Source organism: Panthera onca, chromosome B3 (genome assembly GCF_046562875.1).
Source record: "Panthera onca isolate mPanOnc1 chromosome B3, mPanOnc1 haplotype 2, whole genome shotgun sequence".
Classification (NCBI taxonomy): Eukaryota; Metazoa; Chordata; class Mammalia; order Carnivora; family Felidae; genus Panthera; species Panthera onca.
The window spans coordinates 37703558-37724885 of NC_138344.1; the positions used below are offsets into that span (position 1 = coordinate 37703558).

At 42.1% G+C, this 21328-nt stretch overlaps 2 protein-coding genes and 1 long non-coding RNA gene across 16 annotated transcripts in view; 2 read left to right on the forward strand and 1 right to left on the reverse strand.

Annotated features, from left to right (window-relative positions):
• LOC132670442 (uncharacterized) overlaps positions 1-14964 on the forward strand; it is a 33076-nt gene extending 18112 nt beyond the window's left edge. Inside the window, exons 4-5 of the long non-coding RNA XR_009606675.3 lie at positions 12690-12732; positions 14754-14964. This is a non-coding gene — a long non-coding RNA (uncharacterized LOC132670442). The remainder of the gene's footprint in view (positions 1-12689; positions 12733-14753) is intronic.
• Positions 1-15672, reverse strand: part of MAP2K5 (mitogen-activated protein kinase kinase 5) — a 270908-nt gene extending 255236 nt beyond the window's left edge. For 6 of the 14 annotated variants that reach the window (XM_078448784.2, XM_078448783.2, XM_078448782.2 and 3 more), the window contains exons 1-2: positions 14959-15672; positions 8236-8284 (exon numbers count right to left, since the gene is read on the reverse strand). In XM_078448784.2, coding sequence (XP_078304910.1) covers positions 8236-8284; positions 14959-15093 — 184 coding nt within the window. In that variant the 5' untranslated portion in view covers positions 15094-15672. The remainder of the gene's footprint in view (positions 1-8235; positions 8285-14958) is intronic. The other 8 variants (XM_081795850.1, XM_078448780.2, XM_081795851.1 and 5 more) reach the window with 3 other exon arrangements.
• LOC144616594 (uncharacterized) lies at positions 15222-20153 on the forward strand. The gene is made up of 3 exons (XM_081795817.1): positions 15222-15260; positions 15462-16161; positions 19727-20153. The coding sequence occupies exons 1-2, from the start codon at positions 15222-15224 to the stop codon at positions 15879-15881; spliced, it is 459 nt and encodes a 152-aa protein (XP_081651943.1). The 3' UTR covers positions 15882-16161; positions 19727-20153.
• The last annotated feature ends 1175 nt before the right edge of the window (positions 20154-21328 follow it).

A 21328-nucleotide genomic window follows, 5' to 3' on the forward strand; every position in this document is an offset into this window, starting at 1 on the left:
CACCGCTCACAGCCATGAGTTTTACTTCAGCTCCATGCCACCGCCCTCCTGATTCCTTCTTCACTCCTTTGCACCCTTCCTCTCTCCAACAAATATGTAAGTGTCCCTATGTAGCAGGCAATGTTCTGGGCACTGGGAATGGTAACAGTGGAAACAGAAAAAAGCCTTGCCCTCTAGTAGCTCACACTCTTATTGAGATAGACTGAACGGGATGAGGGCGTGGGTTGCACAGATATCTGGGGAAAGGGTGTTCCAGGCAGAGGGAACAATTAATGCAAAGGCCTTGAGGTAGAAGAATACCTGGCATATTCAGGAGACTGAAACAAAGGCAGAGTGGCTAGCACAGCAGGCGGGCGCTAGAGAAACAGATGAGTTCAGGGAATCAATGCTGTTGCAGGGTTGGGGGCAGATGAGAAAATGCAGGGCCTTGTAGGGGATTTTAAGGACTTGGCTTTTACTCCTGAGTAAGATGGAAATCACTGGACGGTGCTGAGTAGTGTGATCCCACTTCTAAAGGATCACTTTGGCTGCTATGTGCAGAAGAGGCTGTGTGGAGGCAAAAGCAGATACAGGAAGACCAGGTAGGATACCATCATCCCAGTCCTGTCATCGTAGGTGAGGGAAGATGGTGGCCCGAACCAGGCTGAGATTCTGGGCAGTCATCATGCGCTGGATATATTTTAAAGCCAGAGCTAACATGATTTTGTGACGGATGAGATACAAAAGGTTTGTCCTTATTACTTCATTTCTTCAACCATCCGTGCATTCCAGAAACACGTATGAGTGTCTACCATGTGCTGGGTACTAGGACGGGGTTCTAGAGACTCAAGAATGAGCAGCATTGTCTGCTGCCCTCCAGGAATAACTAGCCTGGCAGTTGGGTAAAGGAATTAAACTGCTTAATTTTCATGCAACATAGCAAGATTACAAATAAGCAATTACTCTCATAAGACTAAAAAGGATCTGGGCTTTGCACATGGATGACATTGCAAACCAAAATTTCAATACATAAAAGCTTTCTTCAAATAGTCTCAAATTCTAGGATGTAAAATAAACTCTCACCTGTTAAATAACCTTTAGACTGTATAATTGTGAATTACAATTTTTCATTAACCTACCTGGTTCTGCCTATAAGCAACCATTTATCTCCTACACATACTACAGTTTAAGAAAATGAAATTTCATGGGTGCCTGGGTGGCTCAGTCAGTTAAGCGTCCAACTTCAGCTCAGGTCTTGATCTCACAGTTCGTGAGTTCGAGCCCCGTGTCGGGCTCTGTGCTGACAGCTCAGAGCCTGGAGCCTGCTTCGAATTCCATGTCCCCCTCTAGCTCTGCCCTTCCCTGCTCACACTCTGTCTCTCTCCTCTCAAAAAATAAAATTTTGAAAAATAAAAAAAAAATGAAACTTCATTTTTTCTAAATAATTTATTATTTCCAAACATTTTATAATTTAGACTTTTCTCATCCAATCATTCTTAATGAGGCAGTCTTTGCTATTTGGACATGAAGGGTATCTCCTACAGGTGTTTCTCCAGTGATCAGCTACAGTTGTCTATCACAACTTATATCATTGCAATTTTCCTTTAAGTGGTCATAATATGCCAAATTTAAAATGATGAACCGGCTTTAAAATTTCCACCCAAAATAATCTTCCAGAAATTCATGAAACAACTGAAACGAGAAGTGAGCATAACATGATCACGGTCGGAGAAAGACATAAGTAAAATAAAGCTTTATCCTACAACCATATTTTACGAACCAAAACTCAGAGGCACAGTTTGACAAGCGCGAAGATACTTATGAAGGCTACAGACCAAATGTGTGAAGTCAGGGTGCCACGGAAAAGCGGGCCACATGGTATTCACAGGGAGAAGTCAGCATTTGTCTACACAGACTTAAAACGATTCTTTCAAGTCACCAGTAAGAATTCACCAGTCACTCTGAAGCAGCCACTTGTCTAGGGAAGAGCCAGGGGGAGGAACACGAAACAGATATGCACAGGAAACTCATCAGTGGGCACAGCTGATTTTTATCACCTCGTGTGCTGGTGTACTCATTAATCTGTTAATGAAACTGTGAAAATCAGCAGGGGTCTCCGGGCCTGTATGAATGTCAGGCTCCTACAGCATATGTAGGGCCCGCACATGCGAACAGCCAAGATTTTTTATGGTAATGGAATTCAGCTTTATCTCAGAAGTGTTCTCACATCTGGGAAAAGACAAATTATTCAGTAACTTGTATGGGGGTCAACTGTCTATGTGCTTGAAAAATAAAGTTGGATTCCCCACCTGATTCCTCCTCTCACCAAAATAGACTGGAGATGGGACAAAATTTTCAAATCTTCTGATATTTGTAATAAAAGTGCACACTTTTACAAAAAAAAAATGCTAATACACATAGGAACATATGTATGTACGCACATACCTAATGCGTGTGTGTGCTTAACCCTGTTAAAGTAGAACAAAAGAATACGGATGAATGTTTTTTCAATACCTGGAATGTGGAAGACCTTTCTAAGAATGGCATAAATCCAGAAGTCACAAAGGACAATATGATAAATCTGACCATGTAAAAATTTCAACCCTCTCTATGGGAAAAAAAAAAAGCAGAGGGAAAAAAAAGACCAAAGCAAGCTGAAAGGAAAGCAGTAAACTAAACAAAAATAACTCAACAGATGAGACAAAGCCCCAATTTTCTTAATATTGGAAAATCCTTATGTCAATTAGAAACGTACAACCTAAAAGGAAAATGGGCAAAGGTGACAAACAGTTCACAGAAATTAAACAAAATGATCAAAATACAAATGAAGACACTCAAGCTCATTTATAATTGAAGACACAAAAATAAAACAATAGCATAATAATCTCTTCCACCTTTCAAATTGACACTGACTAGGAAGTTTGCTAATAAAAAATTACTCAGAGTTGGTGAGGGTAGAGAGAAATGGGCATTCTCAAACATTGTTGGTGGGAGTGTAAATTGGTTCTACCCTTTAGAGAGCAACATGGTAATAGCTATTAAAATGTAAAATAGGGTTACTCTTTGTCTCAGTAGTTCCAACTCCTGGGAATTTATCCTACAAATATATTTCCACCATGTGGAAAGATATAAGACAATGCTGTTGACTGCAGCATTTTTTCCAATGCTAAAAAACCACTAACAACTTAAGATTGGTCCGTCAATAGGTTAAATAAATTAAGCCATGGCCATAAAATGAAGTATACTGTAGTCATCCAAAGGAATGAAGTCGATTTGTGCACAGTGATGTTGGAAGAGGTTATATATACCATGCATAAAAACATATATATATGCATATATATATGTGCACATATATATATATATATATATGCGCACGCGTATATACAAGGTAAGTGGGGGTGGGGGAACTAGTCGCAGTATAGTATGCATTATGTACAGAGAAAACTTCTGTAAAGATACAGAACACACTGTTAAATAGTAAACTAGGGAAATGGGGACTTTTAGTTTTCGTTTCATTTGTATGCTGCTTGAATTCTTTTTTTAAGATCATCTATACCTTCTTAATTAAAAAAGAAATCAAGGGGGGCACCTGGGTGGCTCAGTCGGTTAAGCGTCCGGCTTCGGCTCAGGTCATGATCTCACAGTCCGTGAGTTCGAGCCCCACGTCGGGCTCTGTGCTGACAGCGCGGAGCCTGGAGCCTGCTTCAGGTTCTGTGTCTCCCTCTCTCTCTGCCCCTCCCCTGCTCATGCTCTGCCTCTCTCTGTCTCAAAAATAAATAAAAACATTAAAAAAAAATTAAAAAAAAAAAAAGAAATCAAGGGGCACCTGGGTGGCTAATCAGTTAAGCATCCGACTTCGGCTCAGGTCATGATCTCGCAGTTTGTGAGCTCGAGTCCCGTGTCAGGCTCTGTGCTGACAGCTCGGGGCCTGGAGCCTGGAGCCTGCTTTGGATTCTGTGTCTCCTTCTCTCTCTGCCCCTCCCCTGCTCATGTTCTGTCTCTCTCTGTCTCTCAAAAATAAATAAATGTTAAAAAAAAAAGAAATCAAGCACTATATATTGGAAAGTATTTTGCTTTGTGCTCTAGTTATAAGGGGAAAAGGACCTAAAAGGGGTAAAATGAAAAAGACTTAGGGCCATCAGTCCAAGAGGTGATCAGCACAAATGGGCCTCCCTCCCCTTATCCAGCCTAACTCCCCTCAAAAACACTACTCCCAGGAACACAAACCAGAAAGAATATCGTCATTGTAGACCTTCTGCCCCCTCAGGACAGAAGGCCCAGTCAAGTGTGGAGTCTGACTGGTCCACCACCAACCAGTTTATATCCCGTGCCTGGGTAATAACACAAATAATGCAAATAGCAAATTACTTACTTGGCTTTAGGTCCCAGTAATTGTAAGATTCTCATCTGAATATGGGCACACAACATTTCATTTTATTCAGCAAGGGTCTAAGCTAAGTACTGAGAATAAGAGTGAAATAAAACGCAGTACCTGTCATCAAGTCCTTCAAAATCTAGTGAGAAGGGAAACATGCACATAACTCATCAGAAGGCAGGCCCCATGGGTTACCTGCTCTAGCAAAGGTGTGGAGGGAGATTAGCTCCATCTGGTGGGATCAGAGGTCTTACCCAATGGATGGCACTTCTCAGACTGAAGAATCTAAGATTATCTGACCTTTCCCCTCTTTTCCACTTATCAACTCTTTTCCTCTATATTTGTGTGAAACAAGTAAATGTGACAGTGTCCTTTCCTTGGTTGCTTAATTCACATTGCTAAAGACAATACCATCTCTTTTTTTTATAAAAAAAATTAACATTTATTCATTTTTTAAAAATGTTTATTATTTATTTTTGAGAGAGAGATAGACAGACACAGCATGATCAAGGGAGGGGCAGAGAGAGAAACACACACACAGAATAGAAGCAGGCTCCAGGCTCCAAGCTGTCAGCACAGAGCCCGACATGGGGCTCAAACTCACAAACTGCGAGATCATGACCTGAGTCGAAGTCGGACACTTAATCGACTGAGCCAACCAGGCAGCACCCCTACCATCTCTTTTGCATAAGAAATCAATTAGTGCTAGGCATCCTTTTCAATATTAAATACAGTACCATAAATATATCTTTGATCAAAGTTTTCTTTATTTGGAAGTTGTTCCATCATAGCTCCAGACCACAGAAATGCTCAAAAATGTCAGCAAATTAGCTTACAAGCTACATCTTTCCAAATGCTTCTTCTACATAGATTCCATTTATTAGTTCAGACCTTTGGTTCAGAAAATAAGGTCATCCTAGAGCAATCATAAAAAAAGCCAGGCTGCGATTCTAAGTCTATAAGGGAAAGTATGCGGTACTCTAAGCTCAAGAAACAAAGGATTGTTATTATTTTGTCTGTGTGTGTTTTGGGGTTTTGTTTTTTGTTTTTGCCTAAAACTTGTCCAGACACAGATGGGTATAGAGTTGCCACTCTTATTTCAGTAAAGGAGTGAGATCTCCTAGAACTTAAACCTAGAAATTCACACTTTTTTTTTCTGTTGTGTTAGGTGTATTCTTCAGTATTAAATATATTGCCATAAGTATTTCTTTGGCTAAAGTTTTACTTATCCAAGAGTTGTTCCATCATACCCATAAACCATAAACCCATCAGCCACGTCAACCATACTTAACACACTTCATAGGCTTCTGACACACTTGGTTATACCAAGTGCATGTTTCACAGTCAAAAACAACTGTGTTTAAACTTGGCTCCACTTCCTAGCTGATGACCCTTGGCAACCATTTCATGTCGCTGGGCCTCAGGTTCCCAAAGGTATAGTTTTCCTACCTCACAGAGTTTTTGTCAGGATTAGCAACAATTTAGGTAAATCATCTAGTCCATTGCTAGAAAGAGAGCAAGCCATCAACAAATGACAGCTAAAATGATCGATGTTATTACTATGAACCCTCACTCTGGAAGCCAGTGGGGTCAAGACACTCTGTGGGACCCAGAAAGCAAGAAGTAGGAAGGACAGGGGCTCCTGGGTGGCTCAGTCAGTTAAGCAACCGACTCTTGATTTTGGCTCAGTTCATGATCTCATGGTTATGAGATCAAGCCCGACATCACGGAGCCTACTACAGATACTCTCTCTATCTCCCTCTCCCTCTGCCCCTCCCCCGCATGCTCTCTCTCAAAAAAAAAAAAAAAAAAAAGATAGGAAGTACAAAATAAACTTATTTTCTGTTACACTTAATCAGAATAAGTAATTTCAAGAATTTTGACAACTCCCAAAACATGTGTCAACAGTGGTTGAGAATATATACATGTTCTGGAGTCTACACGAGAAAGTCCACTTTACCACTCACTAGCTATGAGACTTTGATCAAGCTGCTCAGAGCAGATATCCTTTCCTCAACTAAAATGGAGCTAGTAACAGTCCTTCCAAGTACTTCATGGAGATTTGTGAAGGTTAAATTAAATGAGATAACCATGGAATGTTGTTAGCACAGCATCTGGCAACAGTTAACAGATGTTAACTATCAGCCTGTCCATGAAATCCGGGGTACCACCAAGGACTTACCACAAAAGCTCTGAAGAGCTTGCAACACTAGTATTTCAGATACGTGTACCATTTTTCAATAGGACATACAGTCCAGTGTGGTTAATAAAGTACTAATTATTTTAAGAGTTTTACGCAAGTGACTTTTAAACACACGTAATGAATGCTGAAAAATATTCAAACAATAGAGAAATATAGAAAAGTAAAAAGTGTGCTCATCTAGCCAACCGTTCCCCACTCTAACCCTCAAGTCCACTTCCCAAAGGGGACACCACTGGAAACACTATGGTGGGCATTCTGCAGATCCTTGTCTCTCAAAGATACACACGAAGCTGGGAGGGATTAGCTATTTTATAAAATGGGATCACACCATACATATTATTTACTTATTCAACAATGTATCATGGAAATCTTTCCATGTCGATGCATAAAATCATTCTTTTTAGCTGCTGCTCAATTGGCTGCTGCTTCAGATAATGGATACTTTATTAATCCATTATGCTAGGAATTTAGCTTTCCTCTAATTTTTTGCTATTAAAAATAATTCCATGGGACGCCTGGGTGGCTCAGTTGGTTAAGCATCTGACTTTGGTTCAGGTCATGACCTCAAAGTTCAGAGTTTGAGCCCCACGTCGGGCTCTGTGCTGACAGCTCAGAGCCTGGAGCCTGCTTTGGACTCTGCGTTTCCCTCTCTCTCTCTTTCTCTGCCCCTCCCCTGCTCGTGCTGTCTCTCTCTCTCTCTCAAAAATAATAAATAAACATTACAAATTTTTTTTTAATTCCACAATGAATATTCTGTTTGAAGGGCATTCAACACATGTGCAGGTATTTCTGTTGAAAAGCCTCCTAAAAGAAAACCTGCTCAATCAAAGGTTTTGCACATTTTATATTTTGTTAAGTACCACCAAATTGTCCTCCAAAGAGAGCATAAATAAAAGACATTATATTCACTGTCATTAACCATCTGCATAAAAACCAAGAACAACAAGTAAACTATCGTGTGAAGAAACCGTACATCTTCTAATGGAAAAGTGGCCTTCACCTTCTAAAAACAGATGGGAAAAAAATCCTTACTTCATCCTTCTCAACATCAGAGCCCTTGTTCTATGGACTAAACTCTCACCTTAACATTACTGGACCCTGACGTCCTTTGCAATGACTTGGCTCATGTGGAAACTCGTTTTCTAGTCCATCCTGCCCCCTCCCAATCCCCAGGCCAATTGGTTTTGGTGGGGGAGGGGACAGTGAGGAAGAAGGACTCAAGACTGAAGTGTTACTGTCACCATGTAGCAGCCACACCAAGCCCCACTAAAACAGAATTATTCCAGGCAATGCTCACTTAAAAGCTCTACTCTGTTGCTGTGTTAAAGCAGTAATGGATTACAATCTCTTAATCAGTAATCACTGGCCTACAGGTAGTTTACACGTTTCATTTCATCCCACAATATTATTACAGTGAGGAGCAAGAGCAGATAAAGGTCATGTTGGTAATTAAAGCTATATTATAGAAATATGCACACCCAAGATATGATTAAATAAGAAAATATTACTCAGTTCAGTATCATCATTAAACTTGCATTAATTTATAAATATTTAAATGTACCATATGATGATCATAAATAATCTGTTTTTGTCAGTTTCTAAAGTAATACAACCCATAAACCCTTTGAAAAATTACTGCAGAAAGAAACAGTCAAGAAAGTATACAAGCCAGACTTACATTCAAATGCTGTGGTTGTTGCTTCAGGCAGAACCTGGCCTATCACATCCTAAACAAAGAAAGAATAAAGAAACACAATTAGCCATCTTCTTTATTGCTAACATGTGGCAAATCCTAGAGGAAATATGAGAACCTGAAGAAGATTTTTGAAATGTTGGCATAAACTATAAAAACATTAGCTCATAATCACACTTAGCCCAGCAATGTGAGGCCAGAACTTAAATCTCTATTTTGGGGCAGGGGCTGGGGGAGTGGGGGGAGATTCTTTACAAAATTTCCTCTACTATGTATTCGTAACAATCTTTCCGTCTTGATTCAACAGTATATACAAATACACTCTTGTGGGGGCACCTGGGTGGCTCAGTCGGTTAAGTGTTTGACTTTGGCTCAGGTCATGATCTCACGGTTCATGGGTTCATGGGTTTGAGCTGCGCGTTGGACTCTGTGCTGATGGCTCAGAGCCTGGAGCCTGCTTTGGATTTTGTGCCTCGCCTCGCCTCCCTCCCTCTCTCTCTCTCTCTCTCTCTCTCTCTCTCTCTGCCCCTCCCCCGCTCATGCTCTGTCTCTCTCTCTCAAAAATAAACATTAAAAAAATTTTAATAAAAAAATACACCCTTATGTATTAAACAAATAAACAGTTTCTTCTACGGGAGGCTGTGGAGTGCACTGCCAGTAGAAAGAGTAAGGGGTTTAGGAGTCAGACTAGCCTGGGTTTGAATCCCAGGTCTGCACCTACTAGCTCTGTGACTGGAAATAAATTACTTAACCTCTCTGAGCCTCAATCTGATTATCCTCCAATAGGAGTCTAGTAATACTTAGAGAGATAATGCAAAAATCAGGTTAAATAATATACATAAATTAACCTAGCACACTGTGGACACTCAAATGCAGCTTCTGATATGCAACTAGCAACATCGTGCCTTGTATTCATAGTGCAAAGAGTTCAAAAAACAAGTTTCTGTGACATATTATTCCAATAATGCCATAACCTATAATGCTACATTTGATACAAACAATTTTTATCAACCTTTACTCCTAAGCAACTGGAAAACATATATTGAATGACACTGGAACAGAGTTAATCTAGGCTACAAAAAAAATTTTTTTAAGTTTATATATTCTGATACCAATATTTAAATGAACCTGTAAAGTTGAAATCTTAAAAATCAGTCTATGGAGACAGCTTAGCTCAAGAGGCATGGGACATCCTCAAGAAATAGCCAGCACTGGGAAAGATGACCCTCCGTGATGTCCAGCCCCACCTAAACGGTCTGCAAACCTCACTGCTCTCCGGGACTCTGCCGCAACGTCCCTCCTGGGCTCTGCCAGAACTGGCACCAGGCAGCCGGGTGACAAAGCGGCTTACGGTAGTTCTCAGCAGGGAGCCCACAGCCCTTCCAAGCGGGGCACTTAGCAGAGTGGCGGCTGCAACTTCCTTCTGAAGGCAGTTCTTTAGAAGCTTTTGCTGCAGTGGAAATTTGCATAATAGCCTCGCCTCCAGAGTGCCTTTTTTTCCCCTCAAAAATAAATCTGTGCATATAAAATTGATCAAAGAGAACTATCTTAGGCAACCCTCGCTCATTAGACCCAAAGGAGGTTATTTTTTTTCCTTCTGACTCTAGTCTTACCACATGAAACATCAACTCTGAGGAAGTATTTGTAAAAAAAAAAAAAAAATCGAGTGTTAAAAAAATTCTACACACTTGTAGGTAAAAGTATTTATTGACAGGTAAATGGAAACTGTAGAGTGAGTATGGAATAAATTCTACAGACAGCTAGTGTAAAGCCTGACCGTGTGGGCTGGAGCCAAACTGCTAGGGCTGGACCTTGACTCCGCTGTTCAGCAGCTCGGTGACTGAGTCTATCCGGGCCATGAGATCATAACTGTACCTACCTCGTAGGACGAAATGAGTTCACATTTATAAAGTGATTTTAAGAGTGTCTAGCACATGGTAGGTGCCACAATAGTGTCTGTTAAATTAATAAAACAAGTCACTGATGACTGGAAAGTTATAGAGCTTACCTAACAACGAAACCCAAAATTTCAGCACCTGAGGACTGGTGGATAGTTCACTCCCATCATCCTTCCAGAGCATCTATTGAGGACCTTTTCTAACTAGTGGTGTGGTTAAAAACAAGCTGGGGGATACCACCCCCAACCCTCCACGTCGACGTTACTTTCAGGGAACTCTGATCACCTAGATCTTGTGCCATGAACTCTACAGCATTAGCAAACTAATTTAGGATCCTTCCTACTTATGAATAGCAGATCCCATCAAACAGCAAATTTCTAATAACTAGCTGAAAACCTTGGGGGGCAGCAGTGCCCCTTTTGCCCATCACCATAAACAAGGAGTCACATAGGCTTTACACCTAATGTGGGGAAAAAGAGTAAAAAAAAAAAAAAAGCAAACTTGCTTGAGGGATCATGTGAACACAACCAGCCATATCGTTCTCTTAAAGCAAATAAGATGGGGCTTATCATAATGCTGAAGAGTTGAAAAGTTTCAAAATTAGTTAATGCCTACTGGTCATTTCTAACCAGGACATATTTAATAATTTTATGTATATTTTACAGTTATATTTTAAGTGACTTACGTCCAGGAAAAAAGAAAAAGCCCTCTGTTATTCACAACATAACATTTACCTAAAGAAGGCTTCAAAAGAAAATTTAAATTTAAATATTTTAATGGTGATCATTTCTTGGTCGTTTTCTTCTCCATGTTTTTAATATACCAATCAAATATATGATGGACCAAAAGTATAATTAAGCATCTACACATGCCAGGAGCATAAAGATCACAAAGCTATAGGCTACAGAACAGTAAGATTTAGGAAGATTATAGTCTGGTCACTGAGATAAAGACAAACCTAAAAGAATAACAATACAGCGCACTTATAGGCTGATAAGAGCCAGACAAAAGACATAAATACAGTATTTGCTAACTCAGGAGGCAGAAAAAAAATCACAGGCTCAGTCTAGATAAAAACTTCACAGATGAGAGGAAATCTGAGCTGGGACTTGGGAGACAGGATTCAAACACCAAGAGGAATAGGGGGAACATTCTCTTGTACCACTAATTGCGATCTCCTGCACAATTTTCCCCAAACCGGAGATTGTGTCTACAAGGAAAAGAACACAGAAAGCTGAAACACAGATAATCAAATGTCTCTGCCCTTGAAGACCAGCTAGGCCTACTTTACCCTGCAGCCAGTCCCGAATTATTCAGACCCAGACACAGGCCCAGGGAGGCTAAGTGCCTTGTCCAAGGTCTCCCAGCTATTTGACAGAGCAGTGATGAGAGCCCTCGACTACAACCTCAGGTACAAAACACTCTCAGATACAGATGACTCAGTGACCACAAACTGCTTCTGGCTTCTGTGTCTGGTCCTACCAAAAACGAGCTGTGTGGCTTTAGCATTTTCCCCCTCTGGGGTTCACACTTCTGAATTTGAAAACTGGGGAGAAGAGAGTTATATGAAATGAGGGGGATGCTTCCAGATTTCATTTGGCTTTAAATTTTAAGGTTCCAAGCCAAAGATGCTGATATAGCTGTCGGTTTTTGACAATTTCTTTTTTTTTTTTTTAATGTTTATTTGGAGGGAGGGTGCAGAGAAAGGGAGACAGAGGGTCCAAAGTGGGCTCTGCGCTAATCGCAGAGAGCCCGATATGGAGCTCGAACTCACAAACTGTAAGATCATGACCTGAGCCGAAGTCGGACGCTTAACCAACCGAGTCACCCAGATGTCCAGTTTTTTGACAATTTTTTGATGAAAAGATGACGTGACCCTGGTGAAGAAATCACAGGTGTCCACCAGGATCTGTACGTGCAGTTCGTAGAGCCTGCTATAGGAACACAGGAGATAGCACAGCACCCATTGTCAAGAGCCCTTCATCAGGGCTCTAAACATGCTCCACCTGGGCTTACCTGCACATAGGCACATGTGAGGACACAAGGCACTCTAGATGGTAGAACCGATTGTCCAAAGTTTACTTTAAAGCCAATCAGCCTGGGTGGCTCAGTCAGTTAAGCATCCAACTTCAGCTGAGATCATGATCTCGCAGTTTGTGGGTTCGAGCCCCATGTTGGGCTCTGTGCTGACAGTTCACAGCCTGGAGCCTGCTTCGGATTCTGTGTCTCCCTCTCTCTCTGCCCCTTTCCAGCTCATGCTCTGTCTCTTTCTCTCAAAAATAAATAAACGTTAAAAAAAAAAAAAAAGTAAAGCCAATCAGCCTGGAGCCAAGGTACAATAGAGAGATGCTTAAGAAGCAAAAGACCCAGGCCCTGTCCCTTATGTTGTAACAACAATACTTACAGAGCATTTACCTCATTCCAGATTGTTCTAAGTGCTTTATATGTATCAACTCCAGTAGTCCTCATACTCTATGAAGTGGGCATTATTTTCATCCTCTACCCCTCACTTTTTTTTCTTTCTTTTTTTTTTTTTTACAGGTAAAGAACTGAGACACAAAAGACACTTGCCCAAGTGAGTCTGGTAAGGCTTGCAATTTAAACCCAGGCAATCTGGCCCAGAGTTTGTGTTTGTGAACACTGTATCACTCTGTTCTAAATATCTTCTGTTATTTCAAATGAGCAAAGCGAAAGAAAGCTCACACCTTTCTCATCACAGACACGATCTCACTTAATCTTCACAAGCCTTGAAGGCAGGTATTGTCCCCATTTTACAAGTAAGGAAACTGAGGCTAAAAGAGGTAGAGAGACTTGTCTAGTTAAGTGAGACTGCTTGCAATTAAACTCACTTTTTTTTGAGAGAGAGCGAGCGAGAGAGAGAGAGCACGCACAGGGCAGAGGGGGAGAGAGAGAATCTGCAGCAGGTTTCATGCTCAGCACAGAGCCTAATGCAGGCCTCGATCTCATGACCCTGGGATTATGACCTGAGCTGAAATGGAAGAGTTGGACACTCAACTGACTGAGCCACCCAGTCGCCCCATGAAACCCACGTTTTGATTCAAAACCTAGCAGGCTGTCCACAAAACCATAACCGCATGCATATTTTTTAACGCTCCCTTTGAAATATCTCAACAAATATTTCAGGGTCCTACGGAGCACAAGAAAGAGGGGAAATGAATGTCCATCTCCTCCGGAAATGCACCATTTACTGGAAGGGAGAGATAAAACTGTGACAAAACCTGCGAGCTTTGCCCGAACGATGCTGTGGGAACACAGAGGAGGGGCACGTAACCAAGACTACGGTAGAGGAAAAAGGAAGCTGGGCTCTGAAAGGACACGTAGGAGTTGGCTAGCTGAAGAAAAGCACCGAGTGGAGACATCCTAGGAGAACTAAAGTTAATTCTATGTAACCTGGAGCACAGGATGCTCGTGGGGTGTGGTGAGAGGTGAGGTGTGGTGTGGTGTGGTGCCAGGCAGGCAGAAGCCAATCCAGACGGGCCTAGAGGACCATGCTAAAAAGTCTGGGCTTTGTCACAAGAAGAAAACTATATGCACGTGAGTGCGCGAACTCCAGACACAAAGAGAAGGGTAACATTTGCTGGACAAGACTGGAAGCTGCTGGCTCACTCCAGCCTCTGGACTCGTAGCCCAGACACCTGAAAATCTGTAATGGTCTGGATGGTCAGCAACATCCAGAATTCAAAATATAGGTACAGGAATCAAATTTTGATGGTGGCACCTATGACAACCAAAAAAAAAAAAAAAAAAAAAAAATCACATCACAGATCTCCCTCCTCCCAAGAACCTTTACCCAGCCCCATCTTATTCTGCAGGTAACTTCCACTATAGATTTAGTACCTGCAACATGCTTCTGGGTATGTCAGTTCTGCCTCTGATACCTCAATTATTCAATATATAAAATGGGCACAATACACTCTATCTCAAATGTCTGCTAAAAGATGAGAAATGGCAGTGCAGCACATGGAAAAAAATTACTAAGTAAGGAAATCTGAGTTCTAGTACTGACTCCCCCACTCGTGAGCACCACTACTTTGGAAAAAGTTTCACCTCACTACTCCTCAGTAACTATCTCAAAAAAGATAAGAGGTCTCAACAGACCACTGCTGAGGTTACACTCTGCTCTCACATTCCATGACTTTATCTGAAATATATCCTGAGAATAATAACACAGCATTGATTCTCAGATGCACCTTTTCCTCCACTTTTAACATCTCTGAAATTGGGCTGCTTTTGTATAATGCACAGCATGTCACAGTTTAACAGGCAGTGTTTTTGTTTTGTTTTTTTTTCTTTCTGAGTGGTACACAAAATAGTATCTTAAAACCAATGGCACCTTGGGTTTGTTGAAACATGGTAATTTCCAGTTGCCTAGTTTCTCTTTCCCTATTGGTCACCAAGTTCAGGGAACTCTGTAGAAAGACATGGCTGGAATCTGGCCAGGGACATTCCGAGAAACACTTAGGGGAAAAAAAACTTCTAGACTCAGCTTTTTGCATCCAGTTGATGCTTCTGTGTGTATGTCCCAGTCCAGCTGCGAGCTCCTTGAGGGCAGGGGTTCAATCTGATTCATCTCTATTTCCCCAGGGTCCTGCACATTTGCCAGATTTCAGTCCATGCAATTAATCAATGTCTGTCGTGGAAGCAATAAAACTGCCCCCACAGGAGGCCAGCAATGGCCACGGCCACTAGCTTGGGCAACCAGGCTGAGATTCAGCGGTCAAGGTGCTGACTACCCCACAAATCCCTGCGCCCTCCTCAATGGGTTTTGGACACTGAGATTACCACTCACCAGCACATCCCTGAAGAGTAACTGCGGCCCGGAGTGCACTGTCCAGTCCACCGCGCCACTATTTGGAATCTTGATACGAATCACCAGCACCTGGTTCTCCATGGCATGGAAGGGGCCAAAGGCCAGCCACAGCATTACAGGTTACAGGGGCTCACATCCTGGGGCAGGAGGTACCCACTGGATCCTGGTTAGGCGAGGACTCCAAAGGGTGACAAGGGGACGGAGGGGAACAGGGCAGGGGGTCGGGGGAGTGAAGAAGAGGGATGGTCTGGAAGGGACCCGCAGGCAGCAAGCCAGGCCCAGCCTGTATGGGGTTGGGGCTGCCTCTCTGTGAGCGTGGACGGGGCACGAGGCAGGGGCCAATATAAACTAACGGGGGTCAGAGGGTTCTGGAGTTGGGAAAGAGGGCGAACCGGATCGTGAAGCCCCCTGCCGTCTGTGTGGGTGTGAGGAGATGACCCCGTTTTAGGGAGACAGAGCGGCAGGTGTCCACTCTTCCTTAGTGGAGAGGGGAGGGTCCCCGACTGGAGGGGACTCAGTCGGGGGCTGTTTCGAAGGAGACCCGGGGCCGCCAAACCAAGCGAGAGTCGAGGAGGGCCCTCCGTCGGGAAGCGAATCCTGTTCCCCACCCCGAGTCAGAGGGCGCGGCGCGCGCGGGCCCGGCCCCAGCCGCCCCGGGCCGAACGTTCCGGCTGCGGCGGCAGCGGCAGCGGCAAAAGGAGAAGGAAGGCGCGGCGAGGGCACTGTTACTCCGGAACCAAAACGCACGGCACCGGAACCCCGGGAGCCGGAGAGAGGGACCCGCCTCCCGCGGCGCCATGTTGGATAAGGGCAGCTCCCGGCCAGCCCCGCCACCGCGCCCCGGCGGGCGGGACCCGAGGAGCGAGCGCGAGGGGCGGGGACGAGCACGAGGGCCGGGCTAGGCTGGCCCGTCGGGAGGTCTCCGTCGGCCCGTGGTCGCCCGCGGCGACCGAGTGACGCTCCTTTCTTTTCCACTAGCGACCCTCGTTAAAGGCAGCCGGGTGAAACCATCTAGCAAACGAAGGAGGAAACTAAACTGGGCTTTTGGCGGACTCCGGCCCAACTGTCGTCTTAAAATTGCGTACTGTTGGCGGAAGCCCCAGAAAGACGAAACTCCACCTCGCCTTTATACCTACTTTGTCAAGCCCTTTACCTTGACGGGGTTTGTGCACCAAATCAAGAGTAAGGCAAGAACTCAACACTGTTTTCCCCTTCTTCCACTCCACAGATACAGAATTATCATAGTCTTCCTCCCACTTGAGCAAACAGTGTATGATTTTTTTGTTGTTCTTTTACCCCACGATTGCCCTGAAATAGCAAACAGACCCCCCATTTAAAAGCAACAGTAAAAGAAAAAAAAAAAATTCAGGGAAGAGTTTAACTGCCAGGGGACAGCTGGAGTACTGGCACCCTGTTCTCATTGCAGAAAATATCTGGTCTAGTCCGTAAAATTTCAACCAGATAGCAATGTTTACACAATCGGTGATACCACAGGTAGTAGCAATAACCCTCGGTTGTTTTAAATGCCTTGTTAACCTCAGATTTTAAAATGCGTAATTGTGTTGATCTATGGTTTCTATATAAAAGTTTGTTTACAAATCGCATTGTGTAGGTTGGACCATAATCTCCTGCTAATGAACGTGCTCATGTCGCTTTAGAGTGCTGAATTTTATATAAATTCGGTGGGAGAGGAGTGATCATTTCCCCCCCTCACACTCAGAATTTATTCATGCAAGAGAAAAAATAATTTAAATGTTGGTTAGTTTAAGTAGAACACCAAAAATTTTTGTGCATATATTTCTCTGCCTGAGTTTCTTTTATATTTAATTCAAAAGTCCACATAGGAGATAAATTGTCTCTTTTTTAGTTACTGTAAATTAATAGCTTAGGTAGAAATTCATTTAATCAGATGCTCCAGATATTCTGAAATTGCCCTTTTCCACCCGTACCTCAGTCCTGTGAGAAATAAACAGTTTGCCCAAGGTACCCATGTACTTTTTTATTGAAAGTTCATTTCCTGTTATTTGAGAATATAGACCACAAAACTGGAGATTTTCTATGAACCTATTATTTGTTAAAACAGCTTTTTAATTCATAGTACTATGGGGAAAACCAACCCAATTTGTACTTTCAATTCTTCTGGATGGAGATATACCCCAACGTGGAATTGCTGGGTCATACAGTAATTCTAGTTTTAGAATTCTATTGCTGGACCATTCTTTTTTTTTTTTTTTTTTTCTTTTAAGTGTATTTATTTTGAGAGAGACAGCGAAAGAGCACAAGCAAGGGAAAGGCAGAGAGAGAGCAAGGCAGAGGATCTGAAGTGGGCTCTGTGCTGACAGCAGAGAGCCCGATGCAAAGCTTGAGCTCATGAACCCAACAGTGAGATCATGAGATCACGACCTGAGCAGAAACCAAGAGTCGGACGCTTAACCAACTGAGCCACACAGGCGCCCCTACTGCTGGACCGCGGTAAGTGCCTATGGACACCGTGCCTGGAAAAGCACATTCTGCCGGTCTTAAACGTTACCTTCTAATTGCAGCCTTCCTTTAGCACACACTATGGCAATTACAAACCAGCCCCCAAAACACTCCATTCATAGATACAAGCCAGTTTATTTTTCTCCTAGCACGTATCTAACATGTCACAGGTTTTACTCATTTGCCTGTCTCCCCAGTAAACTATAACTTAATGAGGGGAGGGAACTATATGTGTTTTTTTTATTCACTGCCATGCCCCTAGTACCTAAAATAGTACCTGGCACATAGCAGGCACTTGAATAATAGGTGTTGAGTGAATGAATGGATCCTGAAGGCAAAGTGGACTGAAGAATAAGAATGCAACTGCCCTGTGCACCTCCTGCCTGTCTTGAGCCTCACTTGCTCCTTTGCTTTTCCACCATCAAGACTGCGACAACAGGGGTGCCTGGGTGGCTTGGTCGGTTAAGCGTCCGACTTCAGCTCAGGTCATGATCTCACGGTCCGTGGGTTCGAGCCCCGCGTCAGGCTCTCTGCTCCTCCCCTGTTCATGCTCTCTCTCTGTCTCAAAAATAAATAAACGTTAAAAAAATTAAAAAAAAAAAAAAAGACTGCGACAACAATCATTATAGACTCCCAAAGAACTACAGATTTTATAGCAAATATTGATTGCCTCCTGTGTTCGAGAATTCCACTTACCTCCTTCAGGGCCTACTGTGGGCCCTTATGTATAAAGCTCAAATATTTGTTGATTAATTTTGATTTAAAAGAACATGATGAAAATAGAGGATGAAAACAGTAACTTTACGGTGGAGAAACCTAGCAGACACCATCCTAACCAAGCGGTCAAGGTTAACATCCCTAGTAATAAGTCATGTTGGGATCATGTGCTGTCTAATATGATGCAGTAAGAAGGGCGCTTGACCTCTGTGGTCTTGTCCCCCAAACTCATGACCCCAATCTAATCATAAGAAAAACATCAGACAAACCGAAATTGAGGGACATTCTACATAATACCTGACAAGTACTCCTTAAAACTGTCAAGGTCATAAAAAACAAACTGTTCACAGACCTGAGAAGACTAAGAAGACATGATGACCGAATGCAGTCTGAGACCTTCAATGGAATCCTGCAACAGGAAAAGAACAGTAATGAAAAGCTGGTGAAATCTGCACAGAATCTGCAGTTCAGTTGGCAATAATGAACCAGTGTTGATATCTTTTGGCAACTAAGTTACATGAGGTGCTAATATCAGAGAAATCTGGATGAGGGTTTATAAGGAACTCTGTACTACCTTTGCAATTTTTCTGTAAATCTAAACACACCAGCAATCGTGTCTTGGGAATATTACTTGCAAGAGGATATAATTATATAATTTACAATAGCAACAACAACTAAACCATAAACATTTTCTTCATGTTGCCTAATATCCTTTAGTTTGTAAAAAAAGAACATGAAGAGGCATGAACAAAAATGAGCACAGATAAACCCCTAAAAGCGTGACAGGGAAGTTTATTCTCTCCTGTTTTGGCAGAAAGGAAAAAAAGAACAGTGAGACAAGTCCAGCACTCGCACAGAAGCAGAAACAACAGTTTAACAGTCACGGAGCACCTAGTATGTGCCAGATGCTATGGATTTTAGATGTTCTAAAATGAATTAATTCATTAATTTAATGATCTCACAGTTTGTGAGGCTCTGAGCTGACGGTGTGGAGCCTGCTTGGGATTCTGTCCCTCCTTCCCTCTGCCCCTCCCCCACTTGTGTTCGTGCCTGGGCGCGCGCTCTCTCTCTCTCTCTCAAAATAAATAAATATTTAAAAAATTTTCAAATGTTGGGGTGCCTGAATGGCTCAGTCAGTTAAGCATCTGACTTTATCTCAGGTCATGATCTCACAGTTTGTGAGTCCGAGCCCCGCATGGGGAGCTGTGCTGACAGCTCAGACCCTGGAGCTTGCTTCAGATTCTGTCTCCTTCTTTGCCCTCCCCCTGCTTGTGTGCTCTCTCTCTCTCTCTCAAAAATAAATAAACATTAAAAAAAAATTTTTTAATGTCATTAGATTGAATTTCTGCGTAATATATTTTCTTTTAGATAAAGTAGGCTGCTGTCCCTACAAATCACTTAAGCTTTATTACTTCCTTCTTTTCATTGTTTAAACATATCTGTATTATTTTGTTTGTATTAACAAAATATATCTCACATTTTTCTGGCACTTTATAGCTTGCAAATACTTCCACATCCATAATGTGACAAAATTGTCTATGCATTGTAGGTTACGACCACGGACTCCATAGACAGATTGCAAGGACTGGAGGAACACTCACTATGTGTGACCTTGGGTAAGACTTTGTGATTTCTACAGCTAAAAAATAGGCATAAAAACAGTGCCAAACTCACTGGGCCGTTAAGAGAGGATTAAGTGAGTTAATATGTATAGAGTGCTTAGTCTAGGACTTGGCACAAATAAATACTATGTAAGTATTAGTTAAACTCCTCCTTCTGTACATGAAGACACTAAGATTTAGAAAGCTCTAATTTTTCTCAGTCGTTTAACTGGTATTGGTACAAGAACTTAAACCATATATTTTATCTTTAAAACAAGGTTCTTTGTATTACACATATAGTAGAACAGCAATAAAAAACAAACTAAATAGCATGATTTGGAATCAGAGATAGGCATGCATGCAAGAATGATAATAAAATTTCAGGGTTAAAGGAAACTGACAAAATCACCAATGTTGTCCTCTGCACAATTCAAGAATTCTCTCCATGTCTACCTAAGGAATGGTCATGCAGCCTCTCTGAACATATCCAACAACAGACTCACTGCCTCAAGAGGGAACCTATTCCATGTTTGGCCAACTCAATTAAAACATTCTTGTCTTCTAATTACTAACATATTATTTCTAGTTCTGCTTAAAGTGAGTAAGTCTAACTGATCCTAGTACTTTCTGTTTAATGTTTTACTTCATTTACTTCTACATGTCATTCCGTTTGACTTTAAAATAGCAACATTTCTTGAGGCGGCTGGATGGCTTTTTTACGTAATAAAAAAGGCTACCGTAGTAAAAAAAATGGCTCAGTTCATGATCCCACATTTTGTGGGTTTGAACCCTGCATCGGGCTCTGTGCTGACAGCTCAGAGACTGGATCCTGCTTTGGATTGGATTCTGTGTCTCCCTATCTTCTCTCTGACCCTCCCCTGTTTGTGTTCTCCCTCTCTCAAAGTATAAAAGAGGGGCGCCTGAGTGGCTCAGCCGGTTAAGTGTCTGACTGGCTCAGGTCATGATCTCACAGTTTGGTTCGTGAGTTTGAGTCCCGCATTGGGCTCTGGGCTGATGGCTCAGAGCCTGGAGCCCACTTCAGATTCTGTGCCTCCCTCTGTCTGTCCCTCTGCTGCTTGCACTCTGTCTCTCGCCTTGTCTCAAGAGTAAATAAACATTTAAAAAAAGAATAAAAGAAACATTTTAAAAAATTAAATAATAAAATAAAATAAAATAGCAACATTTCTGTATGAGAAAACAGTATGAAATGCCTCAAAAGGATAATGCAACAAGATTCCAGTCTTTTATTTTTTCAGACTCCATAAGTGTGTAAGTTAATTCATGACATGTGAAGTATTTCAAAACTTGTTGCTGTTCTTGCAAATAATCCATAGGATCTCCAGTTAAAGTATCCTTTTCTGAAAACTCTTAAAGATGAAGACAAGTTTTCTTTTTAATTTTGAATCATCACACATTCATTCCACAAAGAGCCTTATTTATTTATTTATTTATTTATTTATTTTTATTTTTTATTTTTTGAATGTTTATTCATTTTTGAGAGAGAGAGACATAAAGCATGAGTGGGGGAGGAACAGAGAGAGGGAGACACA

Coding starts and splice junctions, on each gene's coding strand:
- LOC144616594 (XM_081795817.1), top strand. CDS start 15,222: ATGGTCTGGAAGGGACCCGCAGGCAGCAAGCCAGGCCCA. Junction 15,261..15,461: donor CAGGCAGCAAGCCAGGCCCA/GCCTGTATGGGG, acceptor ACTCTTCCTTAG/TGGAGAGGGGAGGGTCCCCG.